This window comes from Diceros bicornis, chromosome 15, assembly GCF_020826845.1.
Source record: "Diceros bicornis minor isolate mBicDic1 chromosome 15, mDicBic1.mat.cur, whole genome shotgun sequence".
Classification (NCBI taxonomy): domain Eukaryota; kingdom Metazoa; phylum Chordata; class Mammalia; order Perissodactyla; family Rhinocerotidae; genus Diceros; species Diceros bicornis.
Window position 1 is genome coordinate 29,064,973 of NC_080754.1, and position 24,590 is coordinate 29,089,562.

General features: G+C 38.5%; 1 protein-coding gene across 14 annotated transcripts in view; it reads left to right on the forward strand.

The window, feature by feature from the left end:
• Window positions 1-24,590, forward strand: part of SENP5 (SUMO specific peptidase 5) — a 155,695-nt gene that overhangs the window by 116,289 nt on the left and 14,816 nt on the right. For 12 of the 14 annotated variants that reach the window (XM_058556051.1, XM_058556055.1, XM_058556047.1 and 9 more), the window contains 5 exons: window positions 8,987-10,527; window positions 18,922-19,027; window positions 19,168-19,306; window positions 19,568-19,615; window positions 21,750-21,827. In XM_058556051.1, coding sequence (XP_058412034.1) covers window positions 8,987-10,527; window positions 18,922-19,027; window positions 19,168-19,306; window positions 19,568-19,615; window positions 21,750-21,827 — 1,912 coding nt within the window. Of the gene's footprint in view, window positions 1-6,644; window positions 6,944-8,986; window positions 10,528-18,921; window positions 19,028-19,167; window positions 19,307-19,567; window positions 19,616-21,749; window positions 21,828-24,590 lie in introns of those variants that run through there. The other 2 variants (XM_058556057.1, XM_058556060.1) reach the window with 2 other exon arrangements.

The window sequence follows — 24,590 nt, forward strand, 5'->3', positions numbered from 1 at the left end:
TTTTAGGCTTTATCTATTGACTATGGAAGATGAAGGTTTAGTTCTCTTTCATGTCTACTCGTCACTCCTGTATACATGTACACTGCTTATCAACTCTGCCACCCATCCTCCCTATAGAGTGATACCAGAATTGTGGCTAGAATTAGTTTTTCTCAATAGGGGCAGTATTGTCATTTTGCATGAGAGAGTTCTTCATTATCCTGTCCCTTACCTGATATTTAGCATTCCCCAGGCACTAAATATCAATACCAACCTGAATTCATTGCAACAACCAAGAATTTCCCACACATTTCCAAATGTTGGGTTGTGGTATGGCATAGGCTATCTAGTTGAGAATCATTGGGTTAGATCGGTGTTTACCTTGTTATGATTAGGTAAATGGTAGTCACTGCGAAGCTGTGTAGTATACTGTGATTTAAAACAACTGTTTTTCTTTCTTGTACAACTTTTTGTGATCCCTGAAATTAATAATTGTCTTTTTTGTTTAGTGGTCTCTGTACTTATTACTAGTTTATCTTCAAGCTCTCTTCCAGTTGTCTGTATCTCCTGTCTTTGCATTCAGACACTTTAGAAATTCTGTCACTTTCACATTTTTGGAGACATCTCTCCCAGAGCCTTCTGACCTCTTCCTTCTGGTTTGGTGGCTCTCCAGGCCTGAGGCACAGTTGTCACTCTGTGATCTTTCTTTACCATTTTCTTTAGTATTCCCCTTGCCTGTCTCTTGTTTTGGATCTCATTTTCTGGATCGCTTGTCTTCTTTCTTGATTTATTCCCTCATTTTGTCAGAGTACTTCCTCCTGTGGCTCCCTGAGACAAGGTTGCCTGCGAGGTATATATTTTGATAACTTACATCTCTAAAAACCTTTTTTCTATCCTCAGTTTTGATCAATAATTTGTCTGGGTCCAAAAATCTATGTTGAATTAATTTTCCCTCAGAACTTTGAAAGCATTAGTACATTTTCTTCTAGTTTCCAGTCTTGCTATTAAGTCGTCCATTACCATTCTTATACCTGATTTTATATATATAAATATTTATATAAATTTATATAAAATTATATAAATATATTTTTATTATAGTATATAAATGTATATTTATATATTTTATGTTTTATATATGTTTTATGTATATACTATATATATATATGTATATATATATGCGATATATATATCCTTTTTTTGTCATTTACCTTCCCCTCCCAAAGCTTGTAGAAGGTTATTTTTGCCGCCAGTGTTCTGAAATTTCATAATTGACGTGCCTTGGTATGGATCTGTTTTCATTCAGTGGTAGGTTCTTTCCATGTACAAAATCGTGTTCTTTAATTCTGAGGGTTTTTTTGGTGGTGTTTTTTTTCTTTGTTTTTTCGTGAGGAAGATTGGCCCTGAGCTAACATCTGTTGCCAATCTTCCTCTTTTTGCTTGAGGAAGATGGTCCCTGAGCTAACATCTGTGCCAGTCTTCTACTTTTTGTATATGGGGCGCTGCCACAGAATGGCTTGATGAGTGGTGTGTAGGTCCGCGCCCAGGATCCAAAGCCACAAACCCCAGGCCACCGAAGTGGAGCACAGAAACTTAACCACTATGCTACTAGGCTGGCCTTGGAGAATTTTCTTGAATTATGTATTTGACACCTCCCTCCTCCTACACTTTCTTAGTTTATCTTTCTGAAACTTATTTGGATATTTGATCTCCTGACCTAATCCTTTAATATTCTTATCTTTCTCCGTTATTTTCAATCTGTCGTTTTGTGCTACTTTCTGGGAGATTTTTTGAAAATTTTAAAAGTTTGAGAAGAGGGCCGGCCCCGTGGCTTAGCGGTTAAGTGCGCGCGCTCCGCTGCTGGCGGCCCGGGTTCAGATCCTGGGCGCGCACCGACACACTGCTTCTCCGGCCATGCTGAGGCCGTGTCCAACATACAGCAACTAGAAGGATGTGCAGCTATGACATACAACTATCTACTGGGGCTTTGGGGGAAAAAATAAATAAATAAAAATTTTAAAAAAATTAAAAGTTTGAGAAGAAATTTTAACTTTTCACTTTGAAATAACTTCAAACTTACAAAAAAACGAACAACTTTCATACACACTTCACCCAGCTTTTTGCCAGTGTTATATTATGTAACTATAGTACATTATCAAAACCAGGAAATTAACGTTGATAATACTGTTAACTGATCTAGAAGCCTTATTCAAATTTTGTCAGTTGTCCCACCAGTTTCCTTTTTTCTGGACTAGGACCCAATCCAGGATTACACATTGCGTTAGTTGTCCTGTCTCCTTGGTTTTAGTCCTTAATCTGGGGCAGTTCCTGTCTGTTTTTGTCTTTCATGACCTTGATTGACACATTTGAAGAGTATTGGCTGGTTATCCTATAGAGTGTCCCTCAGCGTGGGTTTGTCTGTTGTTTCGTTATGATTAAATTCAGGTTATACATTTTTGACAAGAATGCTACACAAGTGACATTGTGCCACATCAGGAGGCACACGATGTCCATATGTCTCATTACTAGTGATATTAACCTTGATCACCTGATAAAGGTGTTTGCCAGATTTTTCCGTTGAAAGGCACAATTTTTGCCTTTGTAATTTTAAGTATCTTGTGGGAGATACTTTGAGATTATGTCAATATCTTTTTTCTCATTGTACTTTTCCCCTCTAATTTTAGCATCCATTGATGATTCTTGCCTGAGTCAGTTGTTTCTGAGAGGAGTTGCGAATTGTAACTTTTCTATTTCTGTCATTCTTTCTGTATGTATTAATTTGAAATTCTATATAAGGAAGAGCTGTCCCTTCTCCCCCTTTATTTAATCAGTTATTTATATCACTATAGACTCAGGATGTTTGTTTTATTCTTGAGTTATAATCCATTACTATCGTTATATATTCAATTGCTCAGTTCTTTTGGCCATTGTGAGTCCCTTCAGATTGGCTCCTGTGTTCTTTTGACATGTTGTCATTATTTTTTGAGCACTTATTTACTTTCTGGCACTACAGTGATATTCCAGGCTCGTCATCTACTTCCTTTGCCTCAGCTCTGGAATCAGCCATTTCTTTAAGTGGAGAATAATAATTAGAAACAAGATCTAGGTGCTAGGGTTGCTAATTGCTACTGGGATCTTATTGCTTCTAGGCCCTCTAAGCAGATAGCACTAGGAAATAAATATATGTGTATGCACACTTGTAGATCTGTTTCTGTGTATATATATACTAAACACCATGCATTCATACGGATACCTCTGATTTCAGTCTGTCACTGCGGATTCAAAGCTATCTCACTTTCTGTCTTTCATTATTTGTAACTCCTTTCACCAACAGTGAGAAACCTAGCTCTAATTATCCACAACATATTTACTTATTTGCTCAATTTTAGAATACTTACAAAGTAGTTTCAGAATTAACTCACTCCTCTGTGAAAAACAAATTTTCTAACTAAAATACAGTGTTGGTATACAGTCCTTTTGTTTCCAGTCTTGTATAGTCAAAATAATGTTTTCCAAAGTTACTCTTGCTAATTCTTTTCTGCTCAACTCCTTTCAGTGTGGTTATGTTATTTATTTGTAATACAGTTAGGTCCATTTGTTATTGTTTGTATTTCATTTTGGATTCCTCCTGCATTCTGGTTGATTTTAATTATTTGTATATTTTTAAGGTATATGAAGCATTAACATGGTTCTAAAAGTCAGAACTTTACATAAAGACATATTCAGAGAAGTACCACTCCCCTCTCATCCTTTCTACCATTTACCTATTCCTCATTCTTTTCACTCCAGTTCCAGCTACCATGTCATGTAGCTAACCATTCTCGTTAGTTTCTGGTTTATCCTTCCCATGTTTGTTTTTTTGTTTTTGGTTAGGAAGACTGGCCCTGAGCTAACATCTCCTGCCTATCCTCCTCTTTTTGCTGAGGAAGATTGGCCCTGAGCTAACATTTGTGTTCATCTTCCTCCACTTTGTATGTGGGATGCCGCCACAGCATGGCTTGATGAGCGGTGCATCGGTGCTCACCCGGGATTCAAACCCGTGAACCCCGGGCCGCGAAAGCGGAGCGTGCGAACCTAACCACTACACCACTGGGCCAGCCCCAGTCCTTCCCATATTTTGATTTTTATTTTGTCTTTTTTTTTGGCACAAAGGAACAGATACATGTATATTTTCTTATTTTATCTTTTATGAAAGATGGCTATATAGTAAAGAAATTAACCTTGCCTGAAAAGAAAGCCTTTATCCTTGGCTTCTGGGAGATAATCTCTAAGCCCTTGGCATGTCATGCCTGATTGGAGTGGCTTTATTTGCCTGGGGCCTTGGGTCACAGATAGTCTATGATTTAGGATGGGAGTTGGCTATCCAGAAGACCAATAGCGTGATTTAGGGTGATGACTTTGGTATCAGTGGATCTCCAGAGGGGCTGAAGACTGAGTTCAGTCATGTGGGCAATCAGTTATGCCTACGAACCGCAATAAAAACTGGACATCAAGGCTCAGGTGAGCTTCCCTGGCTGGCAATACTCTGTGCATGTTGCCACACATTGATGCTGGGAAAGTGACGCTGTCCTGGCTCCATGGGAAGAGGACAGCTGGAAGCTCTGCATTTGTTACTTCTCCTGGACCCTGCCGTATGTGCTTCTTCACTTGGCTTATTTTAATCCATATTCTTTAGCTGTAATAAACCATAACTATGAATATAACGGTTTTCAGTGAGTTCTGTGAGTCCTTCTGGCAACTTATCAAACCTGAGGGTGGCTTTGGGAACTCCTCGAACTTGCAGTTAGTGTCAGAAGTGAGGAAGATCTTGTGTGGACTCTTCTCTCTAACTTTACACTTGGCTAAACTATGCAGTGGCATTTTGTTGATTCATTTCAACTTTGCTTTTTTCACTCAACCTGGAAATCGCTCTATGTTAGTTCATAGAGCTCATCTGTATTCTTTTATAGCTTCATTCATTGTATGGATGAACTACAGTTTCTTCAACCACTATCTTATGTATTTAGGTTGTTTCCAGTATTTTGCAATTACAAACAGTGCTGGAATGAATAACCTTGGACTCTGTATTTTCATTACTAGTGAAGGTGTTTTCTTCAGAGTAAGTTCTTAAAAGTGGAATTGCTGGATTCAATGGTAAATACTTTCGTGGTTTCGTTAGATATTACCAAATTCCCCTCCAAAAGGATTTTAGCAGTTTGTATTCCTACCAGCCAAGTATGAAAGCTCCTTTTCTCCCACCAACAGAATGTGATGTCATAATTTTTGCCAATTTTTTTTATTGAGGTATAATTGACATATAACATTATACTAGTTTCAGGTGTACAACATAATGATTTAATATTTGTATACATTGCGAAATGATCACCACAATAAGTTATCATCCATCACCATACATAGTTAAAAAAATTTTTTTTCTTGTGATGAGAACTTTTAAGATTTACTTTCTTAGCAACTTTCAAATATGCGATACAGTGTTTTTTTGTTTTTTTGTTTTTTGTGAGGAAGATCAGCCCTGAGCTAACATCCATGCCAATCCCCCTCTTTTTTTTGCTGAGGAAGACCGGCTCTGAGCTAACATCTATTACCAATCCTCCTCCTTTTTTTCCCCAAAGCCCCAGTAGATAGTTATATGTCATAGTTGCACATCCTTCTAGTTGCTGTATGTAGGACACAGCCTCAGCATGACCAGAGAAGCGGTGTGTCGGTGCGCACCCGGAATCCGAACCCGGGCCATCGGCAGCGGAGTGCGCGCACTTAACCGCTAAGCCACGGGGCCAGCCCCGCGATACAGTATTATTAACTGTAGTCGCCATGCTGTACATTACATTCCCGTGACTTATTTATTTTATAAGTGGAAGTTTGTACCTTTTGACCTCCCTTACCCATTTTGCTGACCCCCTCCCCCATTTGCCAATTTTTTTTATGAGTGAAGTTGAACATCGTTTCTTATGTTTAATAATTTTTTTTTTTCCCCCCAAAGCCCCTGGAGATAGTTGTATGTCATAGCTGCACATCCTTCTAGTTGCTGTATGTGGGACGCGACCTCAGCATGGCCAGAGAAGCGGTGCGTCAGTGCACGCCCGGGATCTGAACCCGGGCCGCCAGCAGCGGAGCGCGCGCACTTAACCGCTAAGCCACGGGGCCGGCCCTCTTTTCTTATGTTTAAAAGCCATTTAAAAATCTTGTGAGTTTTCTCCTTATGTCTTTTTTTTTTATTTTTCCATCAGGCTTTTTGTTCTTTATCCCTCAACTTAAGAGTTCTTTATATCAGAGATATTAGCCCTTTACTTTCTATTGAGTTTTTCATTTCTGCTATTATTTTTAATTTCCAAGGCTCCTTTATTGGTTTTGATTGTTCCTTTTTTTAAAAAAATAACATCCTGTTCTTTTCTTCCCAGTGGATGTAATATTTTCATTTACTTCTTTGAGAGTAGTGTTAGTTTTCTTTCCTTCTCTCTTTTTTTTTTATTGTGGTAAAATATACATAACATAAAATTTACCATTTTAATCATTTTTAGATGTACAGTTCATTGGCATTAAATACATTCACATTGTGGTGCAACCATCACCACCACCCATCTCCAGAACCTTTTTCATCTTCCTAAACTGAAACTGTACCCATTAAACAATAATTCCTCTTCCCTCCCCCACTTAATCTTTTAAAGTTGACTTCTCTATAAAATTTTGCTTTTATTTGTTTGTTTTGGTCTGTTTTTCCTCCCTAGAAGTCTGGTGATTCTTGATTATCCCATCATTTTAAAGAATGACCACTAAGAAGTTGCTTAGAAATTCTGAGCATGTGGTGGGACTTGTCAACTTTGGAGTGTACTGTGTGATGCTGGGCCATTTGAGAGTGGAGGGGGAATCTGTATTTATGTATTTTTGTGTGGACTAATCAGATTCTCCAGAGAAGATTCTTCCAATCTACCTCTTGGATGGATAAGACAGACTACTAGGGTTCTGGGAGGTGAGTGGGCAGGTGTTGGGGTTCTTGTATTCAATAGATAATTCCATCTTTAAACTGTACCTAGGATCCCCCTGTCTGCAGAGCTTCCATTTGGGAGGGGAGGGGCAATTACCTGCTATGTGGAGTTGGGGAGGGATTTGTGGTCTCATTGCTTCTTGAACTTTGGGGTACACTGTAGAGTAATTGTTCAGGCCTGTTTAGTTGAGGCATCCTTGGATATCAGTATCTGTTAGTGTTTTCTCTTTGAATTATCCATTCCCACTGGGACTGATCGCCACCTTTCTGGGAGCTGACTGGGAAAAGAGGTTAGGGAAGGAATTCACTATATAAACTCATTTACCCTCCTTTTGTACCCTTGCCCTCATTTGTGCATGATATGCCTAACTATCCTCGTTCATCCTCCCCAGACAGTGAAACTGGTTATCTGACAAGGTAGAAGAAGGGGTCTTGGTATCTGACTGCTTCTTTTCACACCTTCAACCAGTCCTTCCTTTTTCAGCTCCCCTTGTACCCTGAGCCTCACAGATATTGTTGCTTCTAATTCCTGAGCCTTTCTAAGGTCCTGTAGCTGGCTTCTTGGCTTCCCCTACTGCTGGCTTAGACTTAGCTCTGTTCACCTCCCAAGTCTCTTATCACTCATTCATCCGCTTTCCTCTTTGAAAAATTTTATTGCTCTTTTCTCCTTTTTCATTATCTTTGTCCTTGAGAGTTTTTGCTTTTTTTAAAATCTCATTTCTGTCATCTTAATGGGATTTCAACAAGGAACGTGTTCAGTCCTCTTTTTGTTTCTCAGAGAAAACTGCACAGAAAGTTAATACAACTTTTCTTAGTGAGTTATTAGCAAGCTGAAATTAGAATATTGCATTTCTAATTCGTAGTGTAGTAGTTCTCCTACTCCACCTGCAGTGACTGGTGCCTTTCTGTCTAGGCTAAAGAGCCTTCAGTAATATTAGATCTTATTAAATCTGAGGGAAAATCATGTTTGGTTTTAACTATCATTTTCATCTACCATATCCCATAAGTGTGTTCCTGGAGTTCATGTGTGTGTTTGTGTTTGTGTTGGTTCTTTTTTCTTATATTCACTTGAGAGCCAAAACCATAACTGAGTGAGAGCACCTGATAGAGTCCTGTCCCCACATAGTCACTCAGAAAGTCTTTGACTGACTGACAAAGAGGAGGCTGGTCTCCCTCTTGAAATACTGATATTGCTTGCATTTATTGAATATCTGCCTTTGGATGACTGTACATAGGAAAAGTACCTACACTTCCTTTCTAAAATTTGCTGTATGAAAAAACTGTTGTGATACAGAATCAGTGTAGAGTGGTGTCTGGTCTCCACTCCTTCTCCATCCTTCATTTTACAAATGAGAACACAGAATTTGGGTGACTTGCTTAAAGTCACTTAGCTAATGAGAAGGAGGGCCAACACTTAGAAGTTCTCTTTTGACTCCCTGCCCTGTGTACTCCATCAGAAACTGACTGCGTATTGGGAAATGATTCTTTTTTTTCTTTTTAATTTTTTTGTGTGTGTGTGAGGAAGATCGGCCCTGAGCTAACATCTGCCAATCCTCCTCTTTTTGCTGAGGAAGACTGGCCCTGGGCTAACATCCATGTCCATCTTCCTCCCCTTTATATGGGATGCCACCACAGCATGGCTTGACAAGCGGTGCGTCGGTGCACGCCCAGGACCGGGATCCGAACCGGCGAACCCAGGCCGCCGCAGCAGAGCGCACCACTTAACCGCTTGCGCCACGGGGCCAGACCCTGGGAAATGATTCTTGAAATTTATTTCTGTGAGAGGCAGGTACAGCAAATGGGGTCATGCTAGTAAGTCACTCTAACATGACTTCCCTTATGTCTTCCCTCCTTTCAGTTTTCATTGTGGGGAAAATCTTGATCAAGTTGGATTTTACTTTGTCTGATAGTCTAAGTTGAACTTCATATTGTCTCTTTTTTCAATTTTCTAACTTATATTGCTGTGAATATATCTTGATGACTTTATTTTTAGGGTAGCAATGTAACTTTTCTTTCTCTTCTTTACAGCTGCATCCAGATCTCATTATGCATCAGAAAAATGAAAAAACAGAGGAAAATTCTATGGAGGAAAGGAATCCACTTAGCCTTTTCTGAGAAATGGAACACTGGGTTCGGAGGCTTTAAGAAGTTCTACTTTCACCAACACTTGTGCATTCTGAAAGCCAAGTTGGGAAGGCCAGTTACTTGGAGCAGGCAGTTGAGGCATTTCCAGTGCAGAAAGAAGGCCCTTCAAATCCAGAAAACGTGGATCCAGGATGAACCCCTTTTTGCTAAGACAAACTCCAATGTGGCTGCTCAAAATGTTAGTACTTTGTCCTCTAAAGTGAAAAGAAAGGACACTAAACACTTCATTTCCTCTTCAAGGACCCTCCTGAAACTCCAAGCAGAGAAGTTGCTGTCATCAGCAGAGAATTGTGACCATGAATACTGTGGAGAGAAGAGTTTCTTGAAGGCAGTTGCTGACTTACCAGCAAATAGTATTTTAGGTCAGGCCAATGGTCACAGACCTAGGACAGAGCCACAAGCTTCTGACTTTCCCATGAAGTTCAATGGGGAGAGCCAAAGTCCAGGTGAGAGTGGCACGATTGTGGTCACCTTGAACAACCATAAGAGAAAGCGTTTTTGTTATGGCTGCTACCAAGGGCTGGAGCAACACAGGAGTGGGGGACCCTTGATTCCAAAAAAGTTCCAACTTAGCCAACATAGAAGAGTAAAAGTATCTCCTCTTATGATGTATGAGAAATTATCCATGATTAGATTTCGGTACAGGATTCTCAGATCACAGCACTTCAGAACAAAAAACAAAGTTTGCAAGCTAAAAAAAGCCCAGCAAAGCTGGGTGCAGGTCACTGGGGACCATCAAGAGACCCTTAGGGAGAAAGGTGAGGGTGGCAGTTGCAGCCCATTTCCTCCCCCAGAACCTAAAGACCCTTCTTGTCAGCGTCAACCATACTTCCCAGATATGGACAGCAGTGCTGTGGTGAAGGGAACGAACTCTCATATGCCTGATGGCCATGCTAAAGGAAGCCCTTTCTTGGGCAAAGAGCTTAGTTTAGATGAAGCATTCCCTGACCAACAGAATGGCAGTGCCACATACTCCTGGGACCAGTCACCCTGTTCCTCTCCTAAGTGGGAGTGTACAGAGCTGATTCATGACATCCCCTTACCAGAACATCATTCTAGTAACACGTTTGTCTCGGAAACTGAAAGAGAAGTTATGACTCTGGGTCAGGAAAATCGGACAAGTACTGTCAATGATGACAGACTAAAACTGTCAGTGTCTGGGACAGATCAATCTGTGAGTAGTGTAGATGGGCCTGTATCCGAAGAGACTGTTCAGTATAAGAGCTCATGCCACATGGATGAGGATGGATCTCTCAAGCAGAACATTCTTAGTTCTAAGTTGCTGGACCACCCTTACTGTAAAAGTCCACTGGAGGCTCCTTTGATGTGCAGTGGACTCAAACTAGAAAATCAAGTGGGAGGTGGGAAGAACAGTCAAAAAGCATCTCCAGTGGATGATGAACAGCTGTCAGTCTGCCTTTCTGGTATGCACTCTTCCTTTATTCTCCCCCAACCTCCAGCCCACACTTGCTGTCCATTATCCTTTCTGGGAGAGTCCTCTTTTTTCCTTCCACACGTGGACTTCCCTTTAAGCAATTAGACATTCTTCTGCATGCCTTTTATATTGCCATATTATATAGATGTTCCATAATTTATTTAATTTTTGATTGGTGCACACTTGTGTTGCTTCCAGTCGTTTCCTTCTATAAACAATAGTGTAATGAAATTACTTCTTTATACTCACACGGTTGTTTCTGTTAAGTCAAATTCCTAGTAGTAGAATTGATGGTGAAAGAATACTCACACTTAAAATTTTAAGAGGATTGTTAAATTACCCTCCAAAAAGTTGAACCAGTTTGTACTTGTTAAACTTTGCCAGTGTTATAGATCCCATGAAAGTTCTTTGTTTTAATTGACGTTTTTAAGTTTAAAGTTTGAACATACTTTCCTTTGGTGGCCATTTTTTGTATATAATTTTTCTTTGCCTATTTTTCTATTGGATTGTTTATATTTTATTTATTTAATATCTGAGAAGCTCCTATGTACCTGGTACTGTGCTAGCTCTAAGAATATGGCAATGAGCAGGATACACTGATTCCTATCTTCATGGACCTTAGCATTATTCTAGTTTTTTGTTTTTGTTTTTTTTTTTGGTGAGGAAGATTAGCCCTGAGCTAACATCTATTGCCAGTCCTCCTGTTTTTGCTGAGGAAGATTGGCCCTGGGCTAACGTCCATGCCCATCTTCCTCTATTCTAGTTTTTTGTTTTGTTTGGTTTTGGTCTTGGTTTGGTTTATTGCAGGGAAAGATTTGCCCTGAGCTAACATCTGTTGCCAATTGTCCTCTTTCTTTTTTTTTTTCTTCTTCCTCCCCAAAGTCCCATGTGTGGTTGTATATCCTAGTTGTAAGTCCTTCTAGTTCTTTTATGTGAGCCACTGCCACAGCATGGCAACTAACAGATGGGTGGTGTGGTTCCATGACCGGGAAACGAATCCGAGCTGCAAAGCGGTGTGCACTGAACTTTAACTACTAAGCCATCAGGGCTGGCTCAGCATTATTCTAGTTTTAAAGATGTAAATTAAATTTAATTATAAATGTCATAAGAGTTTTACATTTTTCTCTCCCATCAGATAAAAAGCCTTCAGTACCCTGACTTTGTGTATGATTTTTTTTAACAGAAAATTTCACTTCTTAACATAGTAAAACTTATCTGTCTTTACTTTGTGGCTTCAAGTTTTTACGTCATGCTTTAAAAAGTCATCTTGTCAAAATCCTACCCCATGAAGTAAATTGGTATAAACATTTTTGAAAGACAATATGACAGTATCAGCCTTTGACCCAATCCCCTTCTTGCACTTTATCCGAGATATAAAACAGCACAAATATATTTGTACAGGGACATTACTTATAGTATTGTCTTGGTAATAAAAAACCGAAGACAACCCAAGCAAATGATTCTATGGAAGTATAAATTATTGCACATCCAGGCAATAGTATACTACAAAGCTGTTAAAGAATAAATTTGATCTATATTTTGATACTGAAAGCTGTCTATATAAAGTGAAAAAAGCAAGTTGCAAAGCAGAGTGATGCCATTTTGTTAAAAGATATATATATACACACATGTAGCATGATTATATGTATTTATGTGTGCACATGCATTTGTATAGCGTATATTCTGGACAGATATCACATTGTTATAAATGGCTTTTTCTGGGGATGTAGGAGAGTTACTTCTTGGCGGTTTAAATAATTCTGAACACTTTGTTTTCCCAACCATGAAGTATGTAAAAAAGTTTTTCCCCACAAAAACACAAAGTACAGAGTCCTAGTAAATATTTAAAAAAAACTATTTTCTGTTGTTTATACTGTTTTAGAATAAAAACAAATTTCCCTACTATGTGGTTAGCACCCCGAAAGTTAGCATTTCCCACAAATACTAATTAACTTATAAATAACAAAAAAACAATTGATAAATGGATTATGACATATAGTAAAACTGTAGCATGATGTGAGGAAGTAGGAATTTTTACAGAATTCACACTTAGTGATCTGTAATGTGATTCATTATTTTAATAGGCTAAAGGAGAAAAATCATGGCATCTTAGCAAGTACTGAAAAGCCTATTAATAAAACTCAGCTACCCTTGTGTTGAAATCTTTTAGAAAACTAGTAATAAAGAAAACTTCCTTCACTTAGTAAACAACATCTGTCAGAAACAAATAGCAGTTCCAGGTTTAAGAGGATGAAGTAGGCACCATGGAATGTCTTCTCCCTCCTCTCAAATCCATAGAAATTATGAAAAATATATTAAAACACATACGTATCTCCATACTCAAAAACAAGGAGGAGAGTTTTGGTGGATCAGAAACTGAGAAACTCCCACAAGGCAGAAAGTAGAGGGAAGGTCTAGAGGGGAGCCCCAGTGGCAGAAGGAAGATTAGTGCAGGAAAATCGTGCAACACTGAGGGTGTCCCGTTTCTGGAGATGGTGGAGAAGAAAGGGGAGACCCATCGTAAAAGACTGAGTAGTCTCTCTCCCTGCCTGTGCCACATATCAGCAAGTTTTAGTGAGATATAATTGACATCACAGAAATTCTAAGAACAGGAGATTGGTGGGGGGAGAGAGGATATTTTCCCCTCCCCCTCCCCCATAACTTGTAACACCTGGCAAGGAGGAGGAACATCCCTTTCCAGAAGAACAGTTTTTGACGTTCTGAGCATCCCCATTCCCACTGAAAATAGTTCAAGGCAGAGCAATAGCTACTGCCTATCACAGCCCTCCCCCTACCCAGCAAGTTACCCAAGTAGAGATGAGCCCACAATCGATCACTAAACATCTCAGGAAAGCCAACACAATGAGAGACAAATTCAACAAATAAAAGAACTAAACCTGAGTTATCAAGGTTAATAGAGCAATCAGAATAGGAATCAATTTAGGACAATCAGTATAGTAGATGCTCTCTTAGCTGACTTCTATAGCGTTAGCCAATATTAAGCTCTATGGTATGCTGAATGCTGGCTCATTATGCTCATTTTAGTAGATATATTTATCAAGAGCCAGTTGTACTTATTACAGTTTACTTACTGTGTTTCATAATTTTATTAAATATTGCATAAACTGGTGAAATATGAGTATAAAAGGGAAGTTATTCCCTTCAAAACCAAGTTGAATGCTTTGTAATGACAGTGGGTTGCTGAAAAAAATTAATACTGAGTTACACTTGTACAAGATAACTTTAAAAGATTTGAGGGAGGATATAAAAATCTAGGATTCTGCGCTCAGATTAGCTATCTGTTTTGGAAGGAAAAGAAATAGATTTCTATGTCACAGTATATTCCTGATGGATTAAAAATTTAACTAATTAGAGGGGCCGGCCCGGTGGCGCAAGAGGTTAAGTGCATGTGCTCCACTGTGGCGGCCCGGGGCGCACTGGTTCGGATCCTGGGTGCACACCGATGCACTGCTTGTTGGGCCATGCTGTGACGGCGTCCCATATAAAGTGGAGGAAGATGGGCATGGATGTTGGCCTGGGGCCGGTATTCCTCAGCAAAAAGAGGAGGATTGGCAGATGTTAGCTCAGGGCCGATCTTCCTCACAAAAAGAAAAATTTAACTAATTAGAAACAAATACACAAAAATTTATACACAAATGTTCATAGCATCATTATTCATAATAGCCAAAAAGTGGAAACAACCTAAATGTCCATCAACTGATGAATGACAAATAAAATTTGGTGTATCCATACAATGGACTATTATTCTGCTGTAAAAAGGAATGATGTACTGATACATGTTTCAACGTGGATGAACCTTGAAAACATGCTAAGTGAAAGAAGCCAGTCACAAAAGGCCACATACCATATGATTCTATTGATTTGAAATGTCCAGAGTAGGCTAATATTTAGAGATAGAAAGTCGATTAAGGTTGCCAGGGGCAGGGGAGAGGGGAGAATGAGGAGTGACTGCTAACAGGTACAAAGTTTCTTTGTGGGTGTATTCCAAGTGTTCTGGACTTAGGTAGTGGTAATAGTTGCACAACTCTGAATATACAAAAGCCCCACTGAACTGTACACTTTAAGAGAGAGAATTTTGTGGTGTGTGAATCATAGCTCAATAAAGCTGTTAAAAAGAAACAAATACAAGAGACCATTTTTATAATCTTATCTTGAAAAGATATTTTAAAGTATGATAGGAAACTCAGAAGCAATAACAATATACCAATTTGACTCCATAAATATTAAAATCTTGTATATGCATATAACAAAAGTCATCAGTGAAAATTTGGAAGTTTTAGGTGTGCATGTCCTTTGACCCAGAGATTTGACTTTTAGCAAGTGTGTTCTGGGGAAACAACAGAACAAGGATATATTGAGGGTTTTAGTTGTGACATTATTTAGAGAGCTAAAAATTAACAACTTAAATCGTCATCAACAGGGATTTGGTTAAAATATGGCATACCCATTTAATAGACTTCTAGGTTGTTTTGAATTGATTTAGGAAAAAAATATCCATGATTTGTATTGAATGGAAAAAAGCAGCTTCAAAAAGAGTAAGTACGGTGTGCTACTTACAGTGTTTAAGAAATACATGTTCATGAGGGCATAAAAGGTATAAAGGAATTATGAGGTAACTGCCACTTCGTTTTAAAATGTTTATGGTCATGTATTAGGGAAAAAAAACCAAACTTCTACTTAAAGTTTATTCCCACTTCAAGTTTATAAAAATGTTCAACCCTATTTTCTTCTAGACTGTTAATGTGTTATTTGTACATTTAGCCGTTTGGAAAAAAGTAAAGATGGATCCCTACCTCATTCTGTACACCACAATGAATTTCACCTGTGAATAAAACATTGTCAGTAATTCTAATACTATTTATTGATTAATTGATCTTTTCCCCATGGTTGTAAGATGACACCTGCCATTGGGTCTCTTTCTGGACTTGGTTTCTCTATTTCTATGCTAGCACTATTCTCCTCTAATTACTGTAGTTAGTTTTATAATTTGATGGGACTAGTAGGCCCTCCTTCTCCTCTTCTCTCTTGCCTGTTATTCACCTCCCCTTTAATCCTTTTCAAAAATTTCTAGGAGTTTCTCACATTCTTGTCCCAAGATGAATTTTGGATTTGTTTTTTCAGTTAAAACAAACAATGGCTTTTGATTGGTATTGCATTACATTTATAGACTAATTTAGGGAAAATTGCATTTCTAAAAACAGAATTACTCCATTTATTGACCTCTGTCCTTTACTAGAATTTTGTAGTGCTTTTCACTTAGGTTTCACATATTCTTTAAGTTTATTCTTAGATGTTTCATGCCTTCCTTTTTTTTTTTTTTTTTGAGGAAGATTGGCCCTGAACTAACATCTGTTGGCGATCCTCCTCTTTTTCTTTTTAATCCCCAAAGCCGACTATGTAGTTGTGTAGCATAGTTACTGAGTTGTAGCTCTTCTATGTGGGACGCCGCCACAGCATGGCTTGATGAACAGTGAGTGGGTCCAAGCCCAGGATCTGAACCGGTGAACCCCAGGCCTCCGAAGCAGAATGCACGAACTTAACCTCTAGGCCACCGGGCTGGCCCCGTGCCTTCCTTATTTTTGATGGGACCTTTCTGACATGTGTATTGTGTTTTGTTGGAGAACCAAATGGTTGCATTTCTTACGTACACAACACAATGAACTCCATTCTACATTCAGGTTGGGACGTCGCCCAAGTCAGTTGTCTCAAGAAAAAACTGTACAACGCAGTTGGTTTAACATCATAAGTAATTGAACTTATAACACCTCAGGTTTTGTTTTTCATATTATTAACCTTTTTCATGTTATTACTTGCAAGATAGACTATAATTTGAACTCTATTTTTTGTTTTGTGTTTTTGTAACATTGTATCCTTTATTTCTTGGTCACATTGAAATTTTAGTGTTTTTGGAGTAAAAGAAATTGTGTATACCAAATGCATTTTTCCTTTTTGGTTCATTAGTTTGGTGAAAGCAAGTAGGTAAAGAATAATGGATTTAACTCACATTTTAAGAAGTCTGTTTTCTGGGAGATTCTTGGCCACCGGTAGTAAAAGGGAAAGGTGAAGTGAAGAACCAAATTGTTTTTATAGAGAAAAGATAGTAGGTATTCCCTGCTTTGGAGGTGACACAGCATGATAGTTATGGGCTCGGTTTCTCTGGTCACATGACCTAGAGTCAGACTCTTAGTTCTGCCATGTGCTAGTTAAGGGTCCTTGGGGAAGTTACTTAACCTCCCTAAGCTTCCTGTCTCCATTTGTAAAGGAGAGATACTGTCTAACACATGGGGTAGTTACAAGGATGAGATGAGATATTCTAGTTCTTGGCTCATAAGTGCTCTTTAACTGTCGTTTTACTTCTGGTCCCAGTGAGATAATGGTGTGCATCAGTGAGACATTGTCATCTAGAGTTCTCCTTGAAGATCCAGGTAGGGCCTTTCTATACATTAGGAATCCATGTTTATCATCTGAAAGTGAAAACAAGAGTACAGATAAGAGGAAAAATATAATAATTTAAAACTCTCAAAATACTACCATCCAGAAATAACATTGTTAACAAGAACACCTCTTTCCCATGGTATCACTTATTTGGAATTGAGGTCCATATCCCCTTGATAGAGGAGACTGCTTTCTTATTTGAGGAATCTTAATTAAGGTTGCCGGGCCTAAAGTTTAATTTTTTGTTAAAATATTTTTTTTGTATAAAATTGTTCCTTAAAACCAGTTTCTCGGGCTGGCCCTGTGGCATAGTGGTTAAGTGCGCATGCTCCGCTGCTGGCGGCCGGGTTCGGATCCCCAGCGCACACCGATGCACTGCTTGTCAGGCCATGCTGTGGCAGCGTCCCGTATAAAGTGGAGGAAGATGGGCACGGATGTTAGCCCAGGGCCAGTCTTCCTCAACAAAAAGAGGAGGATCGGCATGGATGTTAGCTCAGGGCTGATCTTCCTCAGATTAAAAAAAAAAAAAAGTTTCTCAAATGTTGGGATTCTTTATCTTTTGTTTGGGTCCATTCTCCTGTGTAGACCCAAGGCTGTGCTTAGATAACTGTAAGATATGATACAGTAAACTATAAGCAAATATATGCTCTATTCCTCGTTTGGAAGCCCTGAGTCTTTATCTCCTACTCTGATTAAGCTGGAACATGGGACTCCCTTTCTGTCTTCCGTATACCTAAAGCCCTAGACCAGAAGCAGGCATAAGCAAGCAAGCAACTCTTGTTTCCTATACCCTGACCTTTGCTCTTGTCTTAAGCCTTTCAAATTGGGAGCCACTCTGGTGGGAGACTAAGAGGAGGAAAAATAAGTTTTTCATACCTTTGATGCCCTCCCCCTACAAAACACTCCATTCCCAGGACAGTCACTCTTGGAATCCTTCCTGTCCATTTTGTATCGATGCATAGCAGAGGCCATTCTTGAAGTTAGAAAGGGAGCTTGGTAAAGTAAGTGGCTAACAGTCCTCATTTTTCCCATCTTAACTCAGTAGACTTGGCTGTCAGGGTGATGGTTACCCAGGCTGTTGCTCTCCCCTTTCAGCATCAGTGAATAGCCTAAGTCGTGTCTGCGCTTTTGTAAACCTTTAAGCCATCCCTCAGCTTCTTTGTATTTACTTAGAAATAATGTCCTGGTTTTATTTTCTAGGGCCTTTTTAGGTATGTTTTTTCAGTGGATCCTCTTGGAAGCCATTAAAATGCATATACATATTACTTAAATTGACTATCCTATATTCTGGCCAGGAAGTCACCCTTCAATTCTGTTTCCCCTCTTAAAATATGCCTCACCAGCTGTTATCCAGTTAAGCTCACCTCATAGAGTTATTCAGTATCAGGAGGAGAATAACTCTCAAATTGTATGATATTAAAAATGCCTTAGAATTTTTCCCTTGCTATGAGATGTGAAATTACATACCTTTACCAAATAATACAGTGACAGTGATCTCAACAATGAATTCCCTCTAATTATGATTTTTAAAAGAATAATTCCTTCAGTTACCAAATGTGATAAACACATTTAACCAGGTGATTAAGCCCTTTAGATTTCACTCTTTAGGAGATAGGATTCTTCTCCAAGGTTAAGCTCCTGAAAGATGTCAATCTTTAGTTTTAGCTAGCCTCTAACCATGCATCAGTAGCTTAAAAAACCAGTGTGGCCTGATGCCTTAGAGTATTTCTCTCTAGATTGGAATGGTGAGGGCTTGATCCATTTAATTTTTTTTTTTACAAAGCATAACTTTTAAAAGATTTCTTTATAGTATAATACATGTAGTAATATAGGTTAAATGTGGTTGTGTTGTATATAGGTTAAGTATTGGGGGAATGACTTTGCTGAAAATGGTTTTTCCATCTTAATTTTTCTTTCTTCCTTTAAGGATTCCTAGATGAGGTTATGAAGAAGTATGGCAGTTTGGTCCCACTCAGTGAAAAAGATGTCCTTGGAAGATTAAAAGATGTCTTTAATGAAGACTTTTCTAATAGGTTTGTCAATGATGCTTAAGTTAAGCCCTTGAAAATAAAATTGTTGACATATATGACTTTTCTCTTGATTGAAAAAAAGATGCTTAGCAATAAATTGAGTAGAACTCATGTTTTTTACCTTTCAAAATCTTTCCTTTCAGAAAACCGTTTATCAATAGGGAAATAACAAACTATCGGGCCAGACATCAAAAATGCAACTTCCGCATCTTCTACAATAAGCACATGCTGGATATGGATGATCTAGCGACCCTAGATGGTCAGAATTGGCTGAATGACCAGGTTAGTGTATTGTAGGTTCTCAACATGGAAGAGTTGCAGAGGATTTTGAACAATAAAATGTGATTAATAACCTCTGGGTTGGCCTCATGGTTTTCTTTTGAAATCAAGGATTCTTTATTCCTTACTGAAGTGACTCATTCACTAACCCCAGTATCCAGAAAGTTTGATTACTGTTAGCAGTATCAATATGTTATTCATTCTAAGTGAGGTGTTGTGAATTGTACAGGGTTAGTAAGCTGGTCTTGTGTTGACTTTTTATAGGTTATTAATATGTACGGTGAGCTGATAATGGATGCAGTCCCAGACAAAGTAAGTGAAAACTTATTCTTCTTCAGGACAGAGTCTTTGTATATTAAAAGGAGAAGTTTTTTTTTTTTTAACTTTTAAAGTTTTTTTTTTTTTTAACTTTATGTAGTTATTTAATATTCTTTAGATTTTTAAAAAGGGTTAGGTTTTGTATTGATAATATGCTCAGTTTGGGCGTAAGTTCCATGAAGTAATTTCTGCATAAGAAAGTGATGATGCCAGTGTTTTTCTGCTTATTTGTTTCAGAGTGGGTGTGTTTGTTGATATCTTGAGGAGGCTTTTTTTCCTTAAGTGGGGAGATGCACAAAAGGCACTATTTGCTTTAAGCTTTAAAATTTAACTTAAAGTCTTACTGTGTTTAAAAATGTAGTAAAGTAGTATTCATCTTCACTTTTTCTTGGATTAATATTTGATACCCAGTTCGAATACAAAGTAACCCCCCTTAAACTCTAAAATTCCCTTAAGAGCTTATTTACATATTAAAACTATTTTTTTAATTTAATATATTAATTTTCCTTTCCGAGTACTCAAATTACCTGATGGGCAGCCTTTGATTTCAACAAGCAAAACTTTTCTCAGTACTTTATAAACTTTTATAAATCTAATAATTTAAACAGGTAAATATAATGAATGTCAGATTCCAATGCTATTCATGAATATAGACAAAATGTCTTATAATTTTCCACTTAAAATCATAAATCTCTTATGCATTTCAAATTGGAATCATGAGGCTCATCTGTCAGATTCTCTATTATGTCAAATTCTCTTAATTATCAGAAAGTTTAAATCTAAACACATACAGATGATTTTTAACATAAAAGTATTAACTTTAAGGATATAATTTACCTTCATTACCTCTACATTTGGTTAAAAGGACACTTACTAAGGCAGTGGTTCTCAAAGTGTAGTCCCCAGACCTGCAGAATCAGCATCACCTGGGAACTTACTAGAAATGCATATTTTTGGACTCCAACCCATACCTACCAAATCAGAAACTGGAGGTGGGGTCCAGCAATCTGTGTTTTAATGGCCATCCAGATTCTGATGCACACAAAGTTTGAGAATCACTGCTGTAGAGATGGCTACTACAAACTCTTTTTATCGATATCTTAAGCTGCATGGTTCTCAAAACAAATGTGCATCAGAATCCTCTAGAAGGTTTATAAAACCAGATTGCTGAGCCCCACCCTTAGAGTTTCTGCACCACACTCTGAGAGCCAGGACTACACCCTGAGAACCTCAGAAGTGAGGGAACAGTTTTATCATCTCAAGTGAGTGAAAGTTACTGAGTGAACTTTTTTTTTTTTTTTTTTTGGTGAGGGAGATTGGCCCTGAGCTAACATCTATTGCCATTCTTCTTTTTTTGCTGAGGAAGATTGGCTCTGAGCTAACATCTGTGCCCATCTTCCTCTATTTTGTAGTAGGACACCGCCACAGCGTGGCTTGATGAGCAGTGCATGGGTCCATGCCTGGGATTCAAACCTGCAAACCCCAGCCTCCTGAAGCAGAGTGCACAAACTTAACCACTATGCCACGGGGCCAGCCCCTGAGTGAACACTTTAAGACCACAATATGTTTTCTATCGCGGATGAGCTGATACTAATTTATAAGGCAGACATTTGAAGCCAAGAATGCAAGACATGACGTTCCATACGACTAGGGTAATTCTTTCAGTGCTAGAAATGGTCATGCTAAGGCCCTTTTATGACAGCAGGAGTCTCCAAATCCTCATCCTTCAGGTGGAGTTAGTTTGCAAAACTTGTAATCCATATCGCTTGAGTTCAAGGTACTTGTCACCTCGTTCTTTAATGGCTGAGTACCCTTTCAGCTCTGTCACCTCTGGGAGAGGTTTGTCAGGCTGCTTCTTACTTGATTGGACTCAGGTAATCTGTTCGCTGCCCCATTCCCGTGCTGACTACAGACCACAGCTATAAGGTCATTCTAGTGAAAACTTGGAACGGAATCTTGTGTGAACTGTGTCGTTTCTATATTTTGGTCATTATTTTTAAAAAGAAACTTTTCATCACTTTTTTGTCTGTCTTACATTCAAGGATTTTTAAATGTCCATTTTCTTTTGATGTTAAATCTGGGCATAGCCTAACATAATCTGGGTGCTTGTATTTGACGTCTCTTCTAGGTTCACTTCTTCAACAGCTTTTTTCATAGACAGCTGGTAACCAAAGGATATAACGGAGTAAAAAGATGGACTAAAAAGGTATTCTTTTTATTTCTTTTGTATTCTAAATTTGAAAGGCAGATGATAAGCCACTTTGAGTGGAACAATAAGAACGTTAATGCCAGTATGATGTTAATTAGAAACACACTCTTTAATGTGACAGTTGTTTTTTATTGTTTATTTTAAATCTTGTTGTTTGAAAGACAAGACACTAGTAAAACTCTGAGTCTATCCAGTTGACTGGAATATTATAACTGAAAGCACTGGGCTGGAAGTTAATGGTTCCAGCATTGCTGTTAGCTTGCTGTACAACTTGGACAAGACATTTACTTTGCCTGGGCTTTAGATTGCTTATTTATAAAACAACACGACAAATCAGAGTAATCCCTATGGTTCCTTCAAACCTTAATATCTCTCTGTATTCATTGACTATGTCTGAAACATTATTTTTAAAGCCCATTTATCTTCTATTTTTGATATTTTGACAAAATTACCAACAAGTTCAAATACCACAGTCATAGATCAAGAGATACTGTAACTTTTCACTTTTTATACTAGATGGGTTAAAGAAATTAAGAGTAAGTCTGAAGTAGTTGTGCATGGAAATAACTTTTTGCAAGATACAAACACCTAACTGAATGTTGCTATGTAGGTAATATGTGCAAAGTATCATCAGTAGTGCCAAGATAAATGAAATGTGGTTGAAGAGTGCGATTCTGGGGAAATAGATATAATGAAGTCGGGAATCAGACTTGGGTTCAGATCCTAGTTCAGCCACTTAACTAGTTGTAAGACCCTGGGCAAACTACTTAATGCCTCTAAGCTTCGGTGTCTTCATCTGTAAAATAGGAACATCAATAGTATTTACCTTGTTGTGAGGATTAAATGAGATAATGCATGTAAACCACTAAGCACATGATAAACACACAGGGATAATCATTACAGTCGTGTTGCTTAACAATAGGGGATAGTTCTGAGAAATGCTTCATTAGGTGATTTCATCATTGTGTGAACATCATAGAGCGTGCTGAAGGGGAACAAAATTTGCCACCCCAAAAAGTGTCTCTTTAACATGAGGATTATTTTAGGCTGTTTATTTTTAAGAAACAAAAGACTCAGGGTTTTTTTATTTCCCCCTTAACTGGCTAAAAGAATTCTGATTAAAAAAACAACCTGTCTCAGGAACTGAGCTATCACCTTAGCATAATATGGACTAGGAGGTAGACAGGGAGGAACCTAGAAAAGCCTGTTTGTGGGGCTCCCCTGTGTTCTTCTGTTTCTGTGTGGCCAAACACTTGTTTTCCAAACTTTTGCTCCTTCACCTACCTGTGAATTGTCTGCTTTCCTTTTGAAGTCCCTGACTCTCCCCACCCCAAGATCTTTTGTTTTTATCTGAGGATAGTATTTAAGGTGAGGGCTTCGGCCATTTTGGCAAGTTACTCAGTTTTCCTAGGTTTTTCCCATGTATACATGTTATTAAACTTTTGTTTGCTTTTCTACGGTTAATCTGTCTTGTGTCAATTTAAATCTCAGACCAGCCAGAAGAACCTAGAAGGGTAGAGTAGAATTTCTTCCTCTCCTACAGTGCTTACACAAACCTAGATGGGTGTAGTCTACTACACACCTAAGCTATATGATACTAATATTATGGGACCATCATTGTATATGCTGTCCGTCATTGACCGAAACATTGTTATGTGGCGCATGACTATATTATGGTGGGAGAAGCCTTCTATAACTGGAATGCAGAGAGCAGAGAAGAGAATGGCATGAAGTGGACCTGATCTGGAGATGTACGGCCTTGAGGTCTATGTTTTGAATTTTATCCTAAATGTATAGGAATTTATTGAAGGGTTTTAGGTAACATAATCTAATTTGTATTCTTTGCTCTAGCAGCACTGAAGAAGATGGATGAGTATGAGAGCAAAGCTGTTGTGGGTGGAACAGAAGGCCATTGCAGATTAATGTTTCTTTGGATTAGAATAGTAGCAGGAGAAGTGGGAGATATACACAAATGTGAGTGTGATCTAGGAAGTAAAATTAACAGGACCTGGTGGTGAGTTGGGTATGGAGATGAAGGAGAAGGAAGTATGAAAAGATGACTTCCAAGTATGTTGCTTGTACTACTGGATGGGCTGTGGTGGTGTTTATATTAGAAAAATTGAGAACAACTAATTAGTAGGAAATAGGTCAAATTAAAAATATACATCCAGGGGCCGGCCCAGTGGCGCAAGCGGTTGAGTGCGCACGCTCCGCTGCGGCAGCCCGGGGTTCACCAGTTCGGATCCCGCACATGCACTGACGCACCGCTTGTCAAGCCATGCTGTGGCGGCGTCCCATATAAAGTAGAGGAAGATGGGCACGGATGTTAGCCCAGGGCCAGTCTTCCTCAGCAAAACAGAGGAGGATTGGCATTGGATGTTAGCTCAGGGCTGGTCCTCCTCACACACACACAAAAATATATATATACATCCATATAATAGGATGCTACTTAACCAGGAAAAGTTATGTAGATGAGGAAAGATGATCACATATAGTGTGGAGTAGAGAAAGGTTATAAATAGCATGGAAAAATGTCTGAATAATAAACTACATGAGAGTGAAGGAATAAAATCAGGTATGTGAGTTATTTCATTAAATAGAATTAATTAAATTATTCCATCCTTTGGATCCTCTCGGATTGAGTTAAGCCACAAAATCCAACTATATGTTGTATATAAGAATGTAAAATAATATGAAAAAGAAGGATTGGAAATAAAGTGCTAAAGAGATACTAGGCAAATGCAAACCAAAAGAAAGGAG